Source organism: Phocoena phocoena, chromosome 13 (assembly GCF_963924675.1).
Source record: "Phocoena phocoena chromosome 13, mPhoPho1.1, whole genome shotgun sequence".
In the NCBI taxonomy this organism is placed as follows: domain Eukaryota; kingdom Metazoa; phylum Chordata; class Mammalia; order Artiodactyla; family Phocoenidae; genus Phocoena; species Phocoena phocoena.
This window is the reverse complement of record NC_089231.1, coordinates 73,067,224-73,082,100: the sequence shown is the minus strand read 5'-3', so window position 1 is coordinate 73,082,100 and position 14,877 is coordinate 73,067,224. Positions and strand designations below refer to the sequence as shown.

The 14,877-nt window shown below is 54.3% G+C and overlaps 1 protein-coding gene across 1 annotated transcript; it reads left to right on the top strand.

The window, feature by feature from the left end:
* Window positions 1-1,006: 1,006 nt before the first annotated feature.
* Window positions 1,007-13,136, top strand: MMAB (metabolism of cobalamin associated B). Its single transcript, XM_065890334.1, has 9 exons — window positions 1,007-1,151; window positions 2,497-2,558; window positions 3,972-4,065; window positions 6,730-6,787; window positions 8,731-8,803; window positions 9,055-9,152; window positions 9,488-9,552; window positions 11,326-11,385; window positions 12,813-13,136. The coding sequence occupies exons 1-9, from the start codon at window positions 1,036-1,038 to the stop codon at window positions 12,910-12,912; spliced, it is 726 nt and encodes a 241-aa protein (XP_065746406.1). The 5' UTR covers window positions 1,007-1,035; the 3' UTR covers window positions 12,913-13,136.
* The last annotated feature ends 1,741 nt before the right edge of the window (window positions 13,137-14,877 follow it).

Sequence of the window (14,877 nt, the reverse complement as noted above, 5' to 3'; positions counted from 1 at the left end):
AACTGTACTTAGCTCAACGGGTTTTGAGAAGGTTAAATTAAATAATGCAAGGGAAACACTTATGGTCTGGCACACCATAATCACTCAAATACTCATGGTTACTTATTAATGGCTCTGTTCTTGGTTCCAGCTTTTATTATTACTACTATTAAAGACAGAAATTTAAATGAAATCATGAACCAGAAGGAACCTTTTCCTGGACATTTAGGCTGTTTCTAACGTTTCACAATTACAAACAGGCTGCAGAAAACAGCTGTTATACCTTTTTTTTGCACATTTAAGTCAGGATCTCTACAAGACAGAGTCCTAGAAAGTGACTTGCTGGGCGTACGTGTGCGCGTTTTAGATTTTTATAAATAATGCAAAACTACCATCCATTTAAGGCTTTACCTCAATAGCGTGAGACCAGAACCGCACTATGCGCTAAGTATATACTACAGTGATCCCTGTTTCTTCGGGGGTAAACTCAGGCTCGGAGTGGGGGGACCTATTGCTTGTCCGAAACTCCAAATCCGGTCTGTCAGATTCCAGGTTGCCGGCTCTTCAGGACGGATTCTCAGAGTTGGGGAAACTAAGCCAGAGAAGCCGGGAGCCCGGTCCAGGGTCGTCCTGGGTCTCGGCCTCGGACTTCGCGCCACCCTGTCCCGGGACCCCGACCTCTCACCTGTAGCCACAGGGCCTCTGCTTCCGAGCTCGAGCCGCTCCGGGACTTCATCCCCAAGCTCGCGGGCGGCGGGGGGAAGAGGCCTCTTCCTTCGCTCAGCCAATCAGAGCACGCGAACCGAGAGCCCCTTTACCAATTGGCTTGAGAGTTGGCCAATAGCTGTTGCTAACTAAGTCCTCACGGGTTTCCCCGCCCATCTCCTTCCGTGAACCAATGAGAAACAAGTCTCTGGGAGTGTCCCGCCCTGGGGAGAGAGCCACGGACCAATGGAAGATGGCGGCTGATGGGTGGTGCGGCCGGAGGTAGGTGGAGTCACCCCGGGATCTGGACGGGAGCCTGGCAGGGTCAGTCCCCTACCAGAGCCCTGGAGCATGGCTGTGTGGGGTCTGGGAGTTCGCCTTGGCTTGCGCGGGTGCTTCGGCGCCCGCAAGCTATTGTGTCCCCGTTTCCAGAGCCGCGGCCCCCAGGGCGTGGAAGACGGGGACAGGTGAGTACCTGGCTGGGAGGGTAACTCAGGCATCTGCCCTGAGTTATGTTGTCGCCGTGGTTACGTCAAACCGCTGGGAGGTCACCGCAGCAATCGCCAGGTGACGTCCTCTTTAGTCGTGACGTCACCGTGGCAACGTGGGCTCCGTGGAAGCCAGAGACCGAGGTTTCTTGGCACAAGACAAGTCCAATCGAAGCCCAGCATCCATCAGGACAGGGCATATCCCATGTGAGCCAAGAGGGTCATCTTGCCTGGCCCCACAATCAGGAGGGGCCTCAATTCGGAAATTAACCTATCTCCAAAGCAGTTTATACTTTAAGGCACAGAGATACACCAGCGCGGTCTTAAGAGGACTGTCATTATATGCCTTGAAACTTGCACCCCGTTCCCGGACCTTAGAACCTGATATAATAATGGATTAATCTATTTCACAGATCCAGTAATTTAACCTTTGAATAACCTTCTAATGTCACATTTTAATGTTGAAGTCTTTATTAAAGGTGTTGCTATTTGAAAATGCCAGTTTTCGAACCCTGTTTTGGCAATTCTCCATTTCGGAGTATACTTGAAGCTTTACAGTATGGTAATGGCCCAGGGATTTTTCCCTCCAAGAGTCCCTGGCTTGGTAGAGCAGAGGTAACAATTTTGGGGTGTCGAATAAGATAGTCTTGGGCAAGAATCCCAGCCCTACTGCTTCTTCCCGTGGTGACCTAGGAGGGTGAGTCTCATCCCGTCAGCTACCGATTCCTCAAAAACAAAATGAATGGGCTTCCCTGGTGGCGCAGTGGTTGAGAGTCCGCCTGCCGATGTAGGGGACGCGGGTTCGTGCCCCGGTCCGGGAAGATCCCACATGCCGCGGAGAGGATGGGCCCGTGAGCCATGGCCGCTGAGCCTGCGCGTCCGGAGCCTGTGCTCTGCAACGGGAGAGGCCACAACAGTGAGAGGCCCGCATACGGCAAAAAAAAAAAAAAAATGAACATCATAGGTAGTGCTTGGGAAGATTCCAGGGATAATTCAAGGAGATAATGCCTGTAATTCACTTAGCATAGTGCAGAGACTATGGAAGTGATCGATAAATTCTTTCAGCCAACATTTATAGAGCGTCTGCATTGAGCAATGCACTACATCAGCTATTCTGCAGATAAGGGTGTGGCAAGACACAGAACTTGCCCACAAAGGGCTTAAAACTAAGAGGAACGGAGGGGAAAGATTTCAAGAGATCCAAGCAGAAGGGGGTAAGTGCTGCCTCTGAGGATATGGGTAGCAAACTGTGACCCACTGAAGGACGTGCCCCATTATATATGCCATCCTCACTCATCATCTCTTGATGTTTATTTCTCCTTAGGCCACAGCCTTCCTCAAAGACACCCAAGCTCCCCAAGATCTACACCAAAACAGGAGACAAAGGTAGGGTGGGGACAGGTGAAAAATGCAAAGAAAGACATGGCAGATTCCATCTTAAAGTTCTTCCAAATTCTAGGACTTCCCTGGCAGTCCAGTGGTTAAGACTCCACGCTTCTACTGCAGGGGGCATGGGTTCGATCCTTGGTCAGGGAACTAAGATCCTGTATGCCACGCGGCACTAGAAATTGATGGAAAATTCTGGAATGAGAATTAAATAATAGCTTTAAAATATTTTTTTAAAGTTCTTTCAAATTCTTTACAGACATTAAAAGTATGTGACAGATCTCAACAGGCATCACCCAAATGTGATGTGAAATGAAAGATGCCCAAGATATATTAGGTGATAAAAGCAAGTTGCAGAACATCCAAATAGTTGGAATCCACTCGATAAAAGTGTGTGTGTGTATTTATATGTGTGTTCAGGTGTGCATAGAACATTGTGAAAGGTTATACCTTGGACTGTTACCTGGGAGAGAGATTGAATTGTGGGAGAGGGGAATGAATAGACGGGCTTTCATTGTTTCCTGTACATACTTTTATTCTATTATTTATTTTGTAATGAGCATATATTGCTTCGATAATTTAAAAAAATACCAGAACATAATGTACAGAAAAAAAAAGGTGCAGAAGAACATATCAGTATGATACCGTTTTCTAAAGTTTTAAACCACGCATGGACTTCCCTCGCGGTCCAGTGGTTTGAACTTGGCGCTTCCACTGCAGGGGGCGCGGGTTTGATCCCTGGTTGGGGAACTAAGATCCCTCATGCTGCGTGGCATGGCCCCCCCCCCAAAAAAAAACACGCAGATTACCAGTATTTATTGCTTTGGAGGTATATTTATGTAGTAAGAAGATAAAAACATTCATAGATGTACTTAATGCCATTGTACACTTAAAAATGGTTAAAATGGCCAATTTTACATTATGTTTATGTTATCATAATAAGAAAAGAAGAGATGCAAAGGGATGACAGTGTTGATGCCCTCCAGCCAAAGACTCCAGGGACGGAATTCCCTGGCGGTCCAGTGGTTAGGACTCCACGCTCTCACTGCCAAGGACCTGGGTTCAGTCCCTGGTCGGGGAACTAAAATCCCACAAGCCAAGCAGCACAGCCAAGAATAAATAAATAAATAAATAAAGTATATCAGGACATAAGTGAGGACAGTGGTTACCCCTGGGGAGGGGGGCAGTGACTGAAAGTGGGGACACGGGGGCTTCTAGGGTGAGGCTCCTATTTTATTTCTTGATCTAGATGCTGATCACAGAGGTCTATATCAGTTAGTAACAGTTCATCAACTTGTACACTTATGATTTGAGCACTTTTCTGTGTATGTTATCCTTCAAGTGGAAAAATGCTTTGAAAGAGCTTATCAGGAAAAAAAACTCTTTAATTTGGGCAGCAAAACATTTTCACAGGGTTTTCCAGCACCTTCACCGGAGAAAGGAGACCGAAAGACGACCAGGTGTTTGAAGCCGTGGGAACAACAGATGAATTAAGTTCAGCCATTGGGTAAGGGGGACGGGATTGGCCTTGAGGTCGGGCTTGAGTTGGTTGTTAGAGGGCATGACTGATGTGCAGCTCTCCAGAGTGTCCGCCAGTCCCAGAGGCTGCCAGCCCTCGATGAACCTTCCTTGGCCTGTGGCTTCTGTCCCTCACCGCGTGATGCTGCCTCGCCCCTCCATCCCTGCTCCCTCATTCTGCTCGTATGTGTGTGCCGTTGAGGTGCATGTGCAAAGTGACAGGTGAGTCGAGCACAGTACACAGGGCATCAGACATGATCCCTTTCGGGAGGCTTATTTTTTAAGCATATACACAGCTAGAGTTTAGAAGGTGGACTCGGAGAAGTAGTCAGGATCGGCCGGGCCATGCCGGTGTAACAAACAACCCCCACATTTCGTGGCTTAAACCACCAAAGGCGTATTTCATCCTCTCACTTCAAGCCCATCGTGGGTTGGGTATGTTTCTTCTCTGCCTGGCCTTCACTCTGGGACCCGGGCTGGTGGGACAGCCTCTGTCTAGAACAACACCAGTAATTGTGGCAGAGGGAAGAAAGATCACGGTGATGCCCATGCTGGCTCTTAAAGCTTCCACGAAGTGACACGCCACCTCTGCTCACATTTCATTGGCCAGAGCCAGGGACGTGGACACATGTGACAGCAGCAGGGGTGGGAGGGGCCGCAAATAATTGAGAACAAAGTTCAGGCCACCATGCTCAGCAAGCCGTTGGCAGCATGAGCTGCAGTTATTATAAGTACTAGTTCACAAGTTCCGACTCGGCCTTGTGGGTGAAGATCATGGTAATCAGACAGACCTGGGTTCAAATTCTCTCCCACTGCTGACTGGCTGTGTGACTTCAGGCAAATCACCTGGCCTCTCTGAGCCTCAGTTTCCTATTCTGTCAAGTGATCCTAGTAATAGTATCCAATCTCATTGGGTTCTTGTGAGGATGTAATGAGAGAACTCCATGTTTCCCCCTTAGGACAGTACCTAGCACCAATCATAATGCTAGCTATTATTATCATCATAATTTTATTAAAACTTACCTGTTCATGGTGGCCATTTCTCAGTGATGAGCCTAAGTGAGGTTCTCAGGAAAGATAATGTAGCTAGTCTGCCAGCAGAGGAGAGAGGGCAGACCCCTTGGTGTGTGTGAGAGGGGTGTGGTGAGGGGGAAGTGCATAGAAGATGAAGTGGGCAGAGGGGCGGGAAGGCGGGTTCTAGCATCGGCTGTTTAGAATTAGCAAATCAGCAAGCCATCATCCCTCAGGTGATGTGGTGCAGGGGACTGGCCACAGCTCAGTTGTGGATTCTTCCGTCCTCAGATGTTGGTGGAGCATCTGCGTGTGCCAGGCTCTGCTGAGTGGGGAGCCTCAGCCCTGCCTTCATGGAGCCTGCGGTCTGCGGGGTGCGGTGCAGCGGGCGGGGCGGAGCAGACAGACGCTGGAGGGGCAGCCACAAGTGGTGGGAGCGGGGATGGAGCGAGCATGGGGAGGGGCCTCCCGCTGGCCTCTGTCGTGGGAACATCCTCAGTGAGCAGATATTCCCGAGCATCTCCAATGTGCCAGGCCTGAGGCATACGCCCCCGCCTCACCATCCAGAGGGGAAGACCAACGCGGGACAGCTTACGTGTGTGCTTATTTAGTTCTGATTTTAAGATGGGCTAGAAGATGCACAGTCGTTCTTCTTTTGTCCTTTCAAAGCCATTCTCCTGTGCCTGGGAGGCTGGCCTGGAGATGGTCTCACCCCGATTCCCTTGTCCTCTGGCTTTAGAGTTGGTCCAACCAATGGGCAGCACCAGCAGGAGATCAGACGAGGGTGAGAGGGGTAGGGGTATGTGTGACCCCACCCCCAGCCCTGTGCGGCTCTGGCAGTTGTGGGGCTTTCCACTGCTTTCTCCCAGCTGCCCAGCTCCTGGCGATGGCCTCTGCCCAGAATGCAGCTCTCTCCAGGGTTGGTAGCACCTTTGACCCTCCCTTGCCCCTTCAGGCTCTTGCTTTTGCTCATCTCTGCCATCCATCCGCAGTTCCCATAAGCCTTCCCACTCTGTCAGCAGTCCCTTCGTGAAGCTTTTCTCCAGGAACCCTTCAAACACACCACTGCCCGGCCAGGACCCTGACTGGTACAGAAGAGGGTGCAGTGTTCTGAGGGAGGCCAGGGCCACAGTCCTGACCTGCATCGGGGGCACTTTGATTTTCCTGCCCCACCCAGCCTTACCAGCGAACTCCTATTCAGCCTTCAGAGTCCCACCTCCAGCATCGCTTCCTCCAGGAAGCCCTCCCTGAACCCTAATCAAGGCCAAATATCCCAGGACTCTCACCCTTTCCTTCAGAGCACTGACCTCAGTTTGCAACTTCACTGTCAGTCGTGTGACATCTGATTCACATCTCCCTGTCCTGCCTAACGGGGCCTGTGTCACCTCTGTTCATACTGAATCACCTGGACCTGGCCAGAGTAGGCACTGAAAGAGGAGTTGTTGGCTGGATGAGCGGCGAAAAACAAATACCTCCAACCACATGGAAGGTTACGATGTTCTCAATGTCAGCAAGAAAACAACGGCCTTCCTGTGACAGCTCAATTAGCAAAATGGCCAATCCCCTGAGAATGTATTGCCTTCCAGCAAGACAGAGCCTGGGGATGTTATATTTGAGGCAAATTCTTCCTTCTTCCTCACAGGTTTGCTATGGAATTAATTGCAGAAAAGGGCCACCCGTTTGTGGAAGAGCTTCAGAAAGTGAGTAACATTGTCTCACCCTGAGCTGGGATTTTCCAACCCCGAGGCCTGGTGGCCATAACTGGATTTGCCAACTGACCATCAGTTCCTTTCTGTGTCACCTGGGACTAGTCCACTTACCCTCTGTGAGCCTCAGTTTCTTCATCTGTAAGATGGGGACACACAGAGATGACCCTCCCTCACAGGCGAGTGGTGAGGTTTGGCCTCAGAGAGGGAAATGTGAAGGGCAGTGGTCTCAGCCCAGGGCAGTTCTGCCCCTCAGGGGACACAGGGCAATGTCTGGAGATGTTTTAAGTTGTCACATTGGAGGTGGAGGTGCTACTGGGATCTAGTGCGTAGAGGCAGGGATGCGGCTAAACGTCCTACAACGCACAGGACGGGCCCCGTGACAGAGGATGACCTGGGCCAAAATGTCAGTGGCCCTGAGGTTGAGAGACTTGAAAGGCCCAGCTGTGGTTAGCCCTCGGCGGGGGGGATGGTAGGGTTCTTAGAATTACTGTTCTGTTCCTTAAGAGGCAGCGGGGGCTCTGCCCCACAGAGAGGACTTCAGAAATAGAGGCAGGGTCACCACCCCCAGAACATGGAGAATGTACCTGGGGTTTTAGTCTGCGTGCTGACCTGAGTCAGCTGCTCCCTGGAGGGTCAGCGCTCGGCCTGCTTCAGTCCTCCAGGCCAGGCTGGAGCCCACTGGGGCCCCTGGGAGCAGACACAGGGTAGTGAGGGGCTGCAGAAAGATGGGAGGCCTAAACTGCTGGAACATTCTATGAATGAGGCACCTCCTGTATGAGGGAGACTGGTCTTCAGCCTCAGAATGAGGAATTGCTGGCGTCTACAGTGGTCGTTTCTGTCTGCCGTGCTCACCTCTGAGTGGGGTTTGCAGAGGGAAGAGGGGGTCAGTGGTGTGATGAGCCCCTCCCTTGCTTTAGACCACGTCCTTTGGGTAACAGTTTCAACATCACCTCCTTCGGGGCCTTCCCTGGCCACCCCTGCCTCCAGCTGGTGCCTCTCGCAGGCTTCCGCAGCTCCTGTGCTTCTGCCTCTAAAGGCAAGCATCACCAGGAGTGTGGCCTGGGCGCCCCAAGGGTGCAGACTGTGACTTGCTCGGCTGGGTTCCCCGCCTGTCCCCTGGGAGCTGCTCCGGGCCTATGGCAGGCCAGGCAGCCTGTTCCCGGCTCTCCCTGCGGAAGCCCATGAGGTGGAGGCCAGCCCTCACGTTTTACAGAGGACAAAACTGAGGCTCAGCCCAAGGCCGCACAGCCAGGAATCAGCGGGGCTGGGATCGGATTCCCAGACTGGGGCCACCTCTCTCCAGCCCCCGGGGTAAACGCTGCAGGTGGCCGCTGGCGGAGTAGTACTGTGACGCCCCTTTCCATTGGAAGCCGCAGAGACACCACGAGGTCAGGGAACTTACCCAGAGTCTGCTTGCTCGGCGGCTCAACAGGGCTCCAGTCCACTCCCGGGTGGGCACCGTCTACTCTCACCGACCGTGTCCTGCTCCCGGCACACTGCCACGGTGGCTGTCTCATCAGAGGGCACAGCCCTGTCCTGTACAGTTTAAAAAGCACTGTCAATTTGGGTCTCTCCGCCCAAGTGTTATAGGTTAGAAAACCAAGGCCGTCAGTTTAGAGAAAAGAAAAAGCCCTCGAAGGGCCCGGCACATGGGAGAGGAGGGTCGGGGTGAGAAGACTCCTCCCGACTATCCCTGGGTGCTTGACACTCCCCGTCTGCGTCACCCAGGCGTTCCAAGGGAGCCAGGGCCCCTCCCAACAGGGCCGACGTGCTGCGCTGCAGGTTCACACAGAGTTTGCTGATTAGCCTTTGTAAATGCCGGCTCCTTAGAGGCCTGACAGCTCCCCGCAGGCCCAGCCCTGCACGTGGACGCACGAGAGCCCCGCTTGGCCTGCGTGACAGGGTCTTCACCCACGCCTCCCATTCCTTCCCAGATCCAATGCTCCCTGCAGGACGTCGGCTCTGCACTGGCAACACCGCGCTCCTCAGCCAGGGAGGCTCACTTAAGTAATTCCCTCCCTGAACCCACTGTGTGTGCTCAGAGGGCCGCGGGGGGCCTGGGCCCGTGGGCTGGGGGAGTGATTCTGTCCTGGGTGTTGTCTGGGACCCCTGTCAACCTGGCCTGTGCAGCCTGAGACGGAGGGTCCCTCTGAGCCAGGGGAATGGTTGGCGGGCACCCAGGCAGAAGGGACGGGGTGGGCTCCTTGTGATCCTGGGGCAGTGGCCTCACGGCCATGTCCTTCTCCTTGGCTCCACAGAACATGCCACGTTCGAGGCAGGGCCCATCCTGGAGCTGGAGCAGTGGATCGACAGATACTCCAGCCAGCTGCCCCCGCTCACGGCTTTCATCCTGCCTGTAGGTACTGGGCTGCCTCAACCTGGGGGTGGCTGCGGGCCAGTGTGTTGACCAAAACACACAGGCAGGGATTCAGCCTCCCCACTTTTAATTTTTAACAGCGACAGAAGCTTTCCCCCAGCCCCCAAGTCCCCTCCAGACCGTCACGGCTCCCTCCCCAGTCCTGCCTGCTTTGGAGAGGGGTACCCAGTGGGTGTGCCCTGGCAGGGCCCCTGGAGACAGAACACTGCCTGTTGTGGGCGGGGCCTGTGTGTCCCTCCATCCATCCAGGCTCCCTGCCTGTAGTGGGCACCCTCCCCCTGCCCTTCCAGCCAACACCTGCTTTCTCCTTTCAGTCCGGAGGCAAGAGCAGCTCCGCACTGCATCTCTGTCGGGCCGTGTGCCGCCGAGCTGAGAGACGGTACTGGGGTGCGGGGCCGAGGGAGCGCGGCCTGGGCAGAGAGACAGTGATCCTGACGGGGGTGGTGGGGTGGGGGCGGAACAGCACGTCGGGATCAGAGCTTGTGCAGAAGCAGGCAGCTCCAGGAAAGGGGAGGGGGAGGCCCAGCGGGTCTAGGTGATTATTTGTAATTATAATAACACTCACGCGGTATGAAATTCAGGTGCGTATTCAGTGAGGACTCCCTGTTCCTGGGGTTAATCTAAATGGTGGGGGTGGTCTCAGCTGAGCAGAAAGGATTGAAAAGCTCCACACCATGATAAGAGCTATGAGGGAGGGTACTTGGCACCAGAGTGACCCAGCCTGGGACTGGGCATGGGGGGTACTGGGGGCACAGTGGACAGAGTGCCCAGGGTGAGGGGACAGCAAGGGCAGAGGCGGCAGTCTGCATGGAACACACACAAAGGATGCCGAGTGTCTGGTCCAGAGTGAGGGGCGTGAGGCATGACGAGGCTAGAGGCTGAGCTGAGGCCAGGCTGGGCAGGGCCTCATGTGCCCCGAGAGCTCTGCATTTATCCTGCGAGCCAGTGATGGGTTTTAGGCCATGAGATGACATGCTGGCTGCTGGGTGAAGAAGGGCCCAGACCAGCCACCTGCCACCCCAATCCCCCAACTCAGAGTCAGGAGAGGAGGGACCCCCCCCCGCCCCCCGCCAGAAGCTCCTGACTGCCTTTTCAAGGAAACTTTAAAAGAGTAATTGCGGGGCTTCCCTGGTGGCGCAGTGGTTGAGTGTCCGCCTGCCGATGCAGGGGACACGGGTTCGTGCCCCGGTCCGGGAAGATCCCACATGCTGCGGAGCGGCTGGGCCCGTGAGCCATGGCCACTGAGCCTGCACATCCCGAGCCTGTGCTCTGCAACGGGAGAGGCCACAACAGTGAGAGGCCCGCATACCGCAAAAAAATAAATAATAAATTAAAAAAAAAAAAAGAGTAATTGCAACATCTCCATTTACACCACTCATAGGCCAGGCTGCCAGCCGGCTTTACAGAGAAATGGGAATAAAGCCCTGCTTTATATAACCGGCAGGACCGTGCTGGGCACTTTGTGTCCATTATTTCATTGATTCCTTGTGGTAACCTTGGGAGAGAGGTGGTGGCAGCCCCCACTCTACTGGAGTCAGGACGCTGGGGCTCAGAGGTGACACCGTGGCCAGGGTCACCTGGGTGGTCCATGGCAGAGTCTGGATTTGAGCCCAGGTGTGTCTGCTCCATACCTGAGCTCTGTCCATAGCCCCGTGTCATAAAGATTTCACTTTTCATGAAAGGCCCTTGGGGCCAAGTGGTTCCTAAAGTGATGCCGAGTCACAAAAGAGCTTCAGCTTCAAAAGGAAAAAAGTCATTTGTACAAAGCTGTCCACATCAGCAGTGCTCATAGTAGCAAAACACTGGAAACAACCCAAAGGCCCAACATCAGGGAATGGCCGAGCAGGGGTCGGAGGGGGGCGGTCCTGAGGACACCAAACCCGTGCCCAGGTGACAAAGCCCCTGGGGCAGGAGACACAAACCTGGGGCCTCGGTTTGGGGCGAGCACCTCCCAGCAGGAGTTACGTAGCAGAGGCGACGCGCGTGGAGGGGCTGCCAGCTCACTAGCACTCAGCAGACAGCACCATCTAGCGTGTCTGCACAGGCTGGCGAGGCTGCAGCGGGAGTGAAATGCTGACTCAGGACGCAGCTCCTGCCCCCAAGCGTGTTGAGCCTATAACGTAGTGTGATGCTGTGTTTCCTCCCCTTCTAGCGTGGTGCCTCTTGTCCAGTCCGGTGAGACGGATGCAGACGTGGCCAAGTTCTTAAACAGGTACTCAGATGGGATCTGGAGAGTCTTTCTGAAAAAGTAGGCACTTCGTGGCTCCAGCCCTGGCTCGTGCGGCTCCAGCGTGGGCCAGGCCAGGGCTGAGAGCTGAGGGACCCCAGGAGCTGCCTGGGGTCCAGAAAGTGACCTCACAGCCAGGGTCTGGCCCCTTGATGTGGTCACTCCTCCCCCAGGACATGGCCTGGGCTTTGATGGTCCTGACCAGCTCCTTTCCTCCTGGGAGGGGAGTGAGGACCGTTCTGTTCATGTCACAGTAGGATCCTGGGGAGCCTTCCAGCCATGTAGGTTGTGTGGGCTGAGCCAGTTCGTTCTCTTAGCAAGGAAGGCATCACCGCACAGATGAGGAACCAGCATATGACAGCTCTGCGGCGGGGGCGATCACCCAGAGCGGAGTCTCTTCCACTGCCCAGTCCCCCACCACACTCCCAGAGAGACAGCCAGGCATCAGGAGGAGGGGGGCATGGTTCCAGGAGCGGCACGGGTCAGGGAAGGTTCCAGCAGGACCTGCCATGGAGCTGGCCTCGGGGTAGGGTTGGGGCAGGGAGAGAAGAGGAGGGTGGGGTCAGTGCGGCCCGGAAACAAGGGAGAGCACAGGGCAGCTTCGCAAGCTAACTGCCAGCTGCTGAGGGGCAGGCTCGCTGCTGCCTCTCCTGTTTCCCTCCCCACCCAGCCCTGCCCAGAGGCCCCATCACCGCCGGGTCAAAGAAAAAAGGGAGGGGGGCACTAGGGTCTAGCCCACTAGAACATTCCAGGCCAGTGCTTCTCAACCAGGATGTCTGGCAATGTCTGGAGACAAGTGGTTGGGGGCTGGGGTGCTGCCCAGTGTCCTACAATGCACACAACAGCTCCCTCTTCCTGCCACGAAGAATCACCCAGCCACAAGGAATGATCCCGAATGTCACTAGTGCCGAGGTTGAGAAGCCTGCTCTAGGCTCCCTCTACTCAAAGAGTAGACCAGCAGCACCAGAATCACCTGGGCACAGTTTAGACCTGCCAAATCCTGGGCCTGGCCCAGCCAGTCCTCCCGAATCAGAATCTGGTCTGCATGTCACCAGGATCCCCAGTTGACTTGTGTGCACACCCCAGTTTGGGAGGCACCAGTCCTGTTCACTGGAAGGTGCAGAAACCAGGGAGTGGTCCAAAGTCACCAGCCCTGTGAGGTCAGACAGGGTAGTGGCCTCATCTTGCAGGAACCACCCCAGCCCTGACGCCAGAGTCGGGCGCTGGGCTCTCAGGAAGCTGGCCTGGAGCGCCATCCATCAAGCCCAGGTTGGCTGAGCACCCGCTGTCCCACCCGATGCTCCTGGGGCACGTGACTGATATTTCCTCCTAGAAGGCTAATATAGGGAGGACCCTGTTAGCATTGATCTCTCATTTCAGATCATTCCATTTGCCTTCTTCTGCCCCTCCAGACTCAGTGACTATCTCTTCACGTTAGCCAGATACACAGCCATGAAGGAGGGGAATCCAGAAAAAATATACAAGAAAAATGACTTGTCGGTCCATGCCTGAGGCGCTTGGAAATAATGGAAAAAGGGAGCTTTGCAGACTCCTCTACAGTGACAACGGGAAAGGAAGACTTTGCCCTCGTGTCCTGATTCCTGAAGATCTCACCCAGAGGGGCCAGAAGCTGGTCTTTTGTCCAGACTCCGCTTCCTCTCAGGGCCCCCCACTTCCTTCAGGAGCTGAGGCCGGTGAATTCTAGCCCCCTCCCCTGGGCTCTCCTCAGCCTTCCAAAAAAGAATAAAAGTGGGAAAGGCTTGAGGGTGTGTGTGTGGGGGTGTGTGTGTGGGGGTGAGAGAGAGAGAGAGAGAGACAGATGCCCTCCACTGGCAGCTCATTTGGAATGGTACCAGAGGCCCTTGGAAATGTAATTGTGATTTACCTGTGCCAAAGGGGCTTTAAAATGTCACATTTATAAAGAGTAAGGCAGACAGGATTTGGAGTTTAGTCACCTCTGAGCCACTCATCAAGGGGGAAGGACGGCTGCAGACTGACAGGCGAGGCCTCGGAAACACTTGGACTGAAGTGCATGTGTGGCGAGGGTGCAGCCTGGAGAATCTTCTCTAAAGGGGAGCCTTCCTCCATCGAGGGACGGACATCCCGGGGAGAAGAACACCACCACTTTAATGAGGGCATGTCCTGCCCGGGCAGGTGGCGTCCAGGGTCAGAGGTGAACTGCGTTCAGCTTCAGACTATAAGCTCTTATGTTTCCAGCGAGGCTGATGCAGACCAGACCTACTTCTCTGATGTTGCACTTGGCTGGTTTATGCCTCTGAGATCCGGGCCACAGCTGTATTTTATTTCAGTTGTCACTGCTGCTCCCGCCCGCTAGGAAGTGACCCTGCCAGTGCCAGGTGTGTCCTTGGGAAGGGGGATATTTATGAAGGGTGAGGAGGCAGCCCTGAGAACCTGAAGACTCCACGCCACTAATTGCAGGAAACAACTTGGGAAGGGCAGGCTCTCACTAACTGTCAGGGCGGAAACGCCCAGTGAACTCCATCCAGCCATCATTTATTAGCCTGAAGCTCGGAAGTCTGGTCCCTCCAGCCATCCTTGCCAGCAGTTAGGAAACATTAAAATGATGAGTTTTGTGCTAGCTTTGCTTTCGTTCTTAACCACCTTACCTGCTCATTTTGCTGGAGGAACATCATTATCTCGTCCCTTCTGGGTCCTTTCGTTCCTGGACTTGAGCAAAGTGGCTGAGGTGCAGGTGACCGTGAGTGAAAGTGAAAACCCTCCCCGGCTTTTGGCCCCGGCCAGCAGTTGGCGCCAGGTCTGGTGCATGGTGGGCACTCGGCCTGTGTGAACAGAACTGAGAACATTACAGAACAGGCTAAAGGTGGTTCACTGTCGGGCAGGCACTCAGGCTGGACCGGGGAGGGTTATGTTCCAAGAGCTCACAGCAAATCCATCAAGTGACTACGTCCTGCCCACACCTTAGCATCTTCCTGGAAGGAGCAGGACGTACATAATAAAAAGTCCCACATTCCCCACTGTAGTGAAACATCTGCAAAGGACAAGAGGAGTTCTTTGAGTAGATACAGCGTCCTCGTGGGATGATCTCTGAAACAAGGCCTTTTCCTGTAGCCATATCCCCTCCCCAGCAGCCCTTGCTGGGAGGGGCTGTCGCAGGCCAGATGGTAACTCTGGGTTCCCAGGTCCCACGCCCCCTGCATCATTCCCTTCCACCAGCAAACATCCCCGAGAAACAAACACCCCTGAGAAACATGCAGGTGCAGGCATGTCCTGTGCCACTGACCTGGGAAGAACTGAGGCGGCCTGCTGGGGAAGAGCTCGCCCAGGGGACGGGTCAGTTTGAAACTTTCGCTCCTCTGCTGTACCTTACATAGCCATGTGGGAGCTGGAAGCAAAAGGAAAAATGTGTTCACCCCCGTACACTTAGCAAAACATCCTCCTCGGTCTCGAACCCAGTGGGAAAAGTTAATGAAAACTCCATGATCGAAACACATGACT

Bases quoted from the DNA above. Each gene is read 5' to 3' on its own strand.
- MMAB (XM_065890334.1), top strand. From the start codon at position 1,036: ATGGCTGTGTGGGGTCTGGGAGTTCGCCTTGGCTTGCGCGGGTGCTTC. The intron at 6,788-8,730 runs GTGAGTAACATT...ATTCCTTCCCAG, and splicing joins TTGTGGAAGAGCTTCAGAAA to ATCCAATGCTCCCTGCAGGA. The intron at 9,553-11,325 runs GTACTGGGGTGC...CTCCCCTTCTAG, and splicing joins TGCCGCCGAGCTGAGAGACG to CGTGGTGCCTCTTGTCCAGT.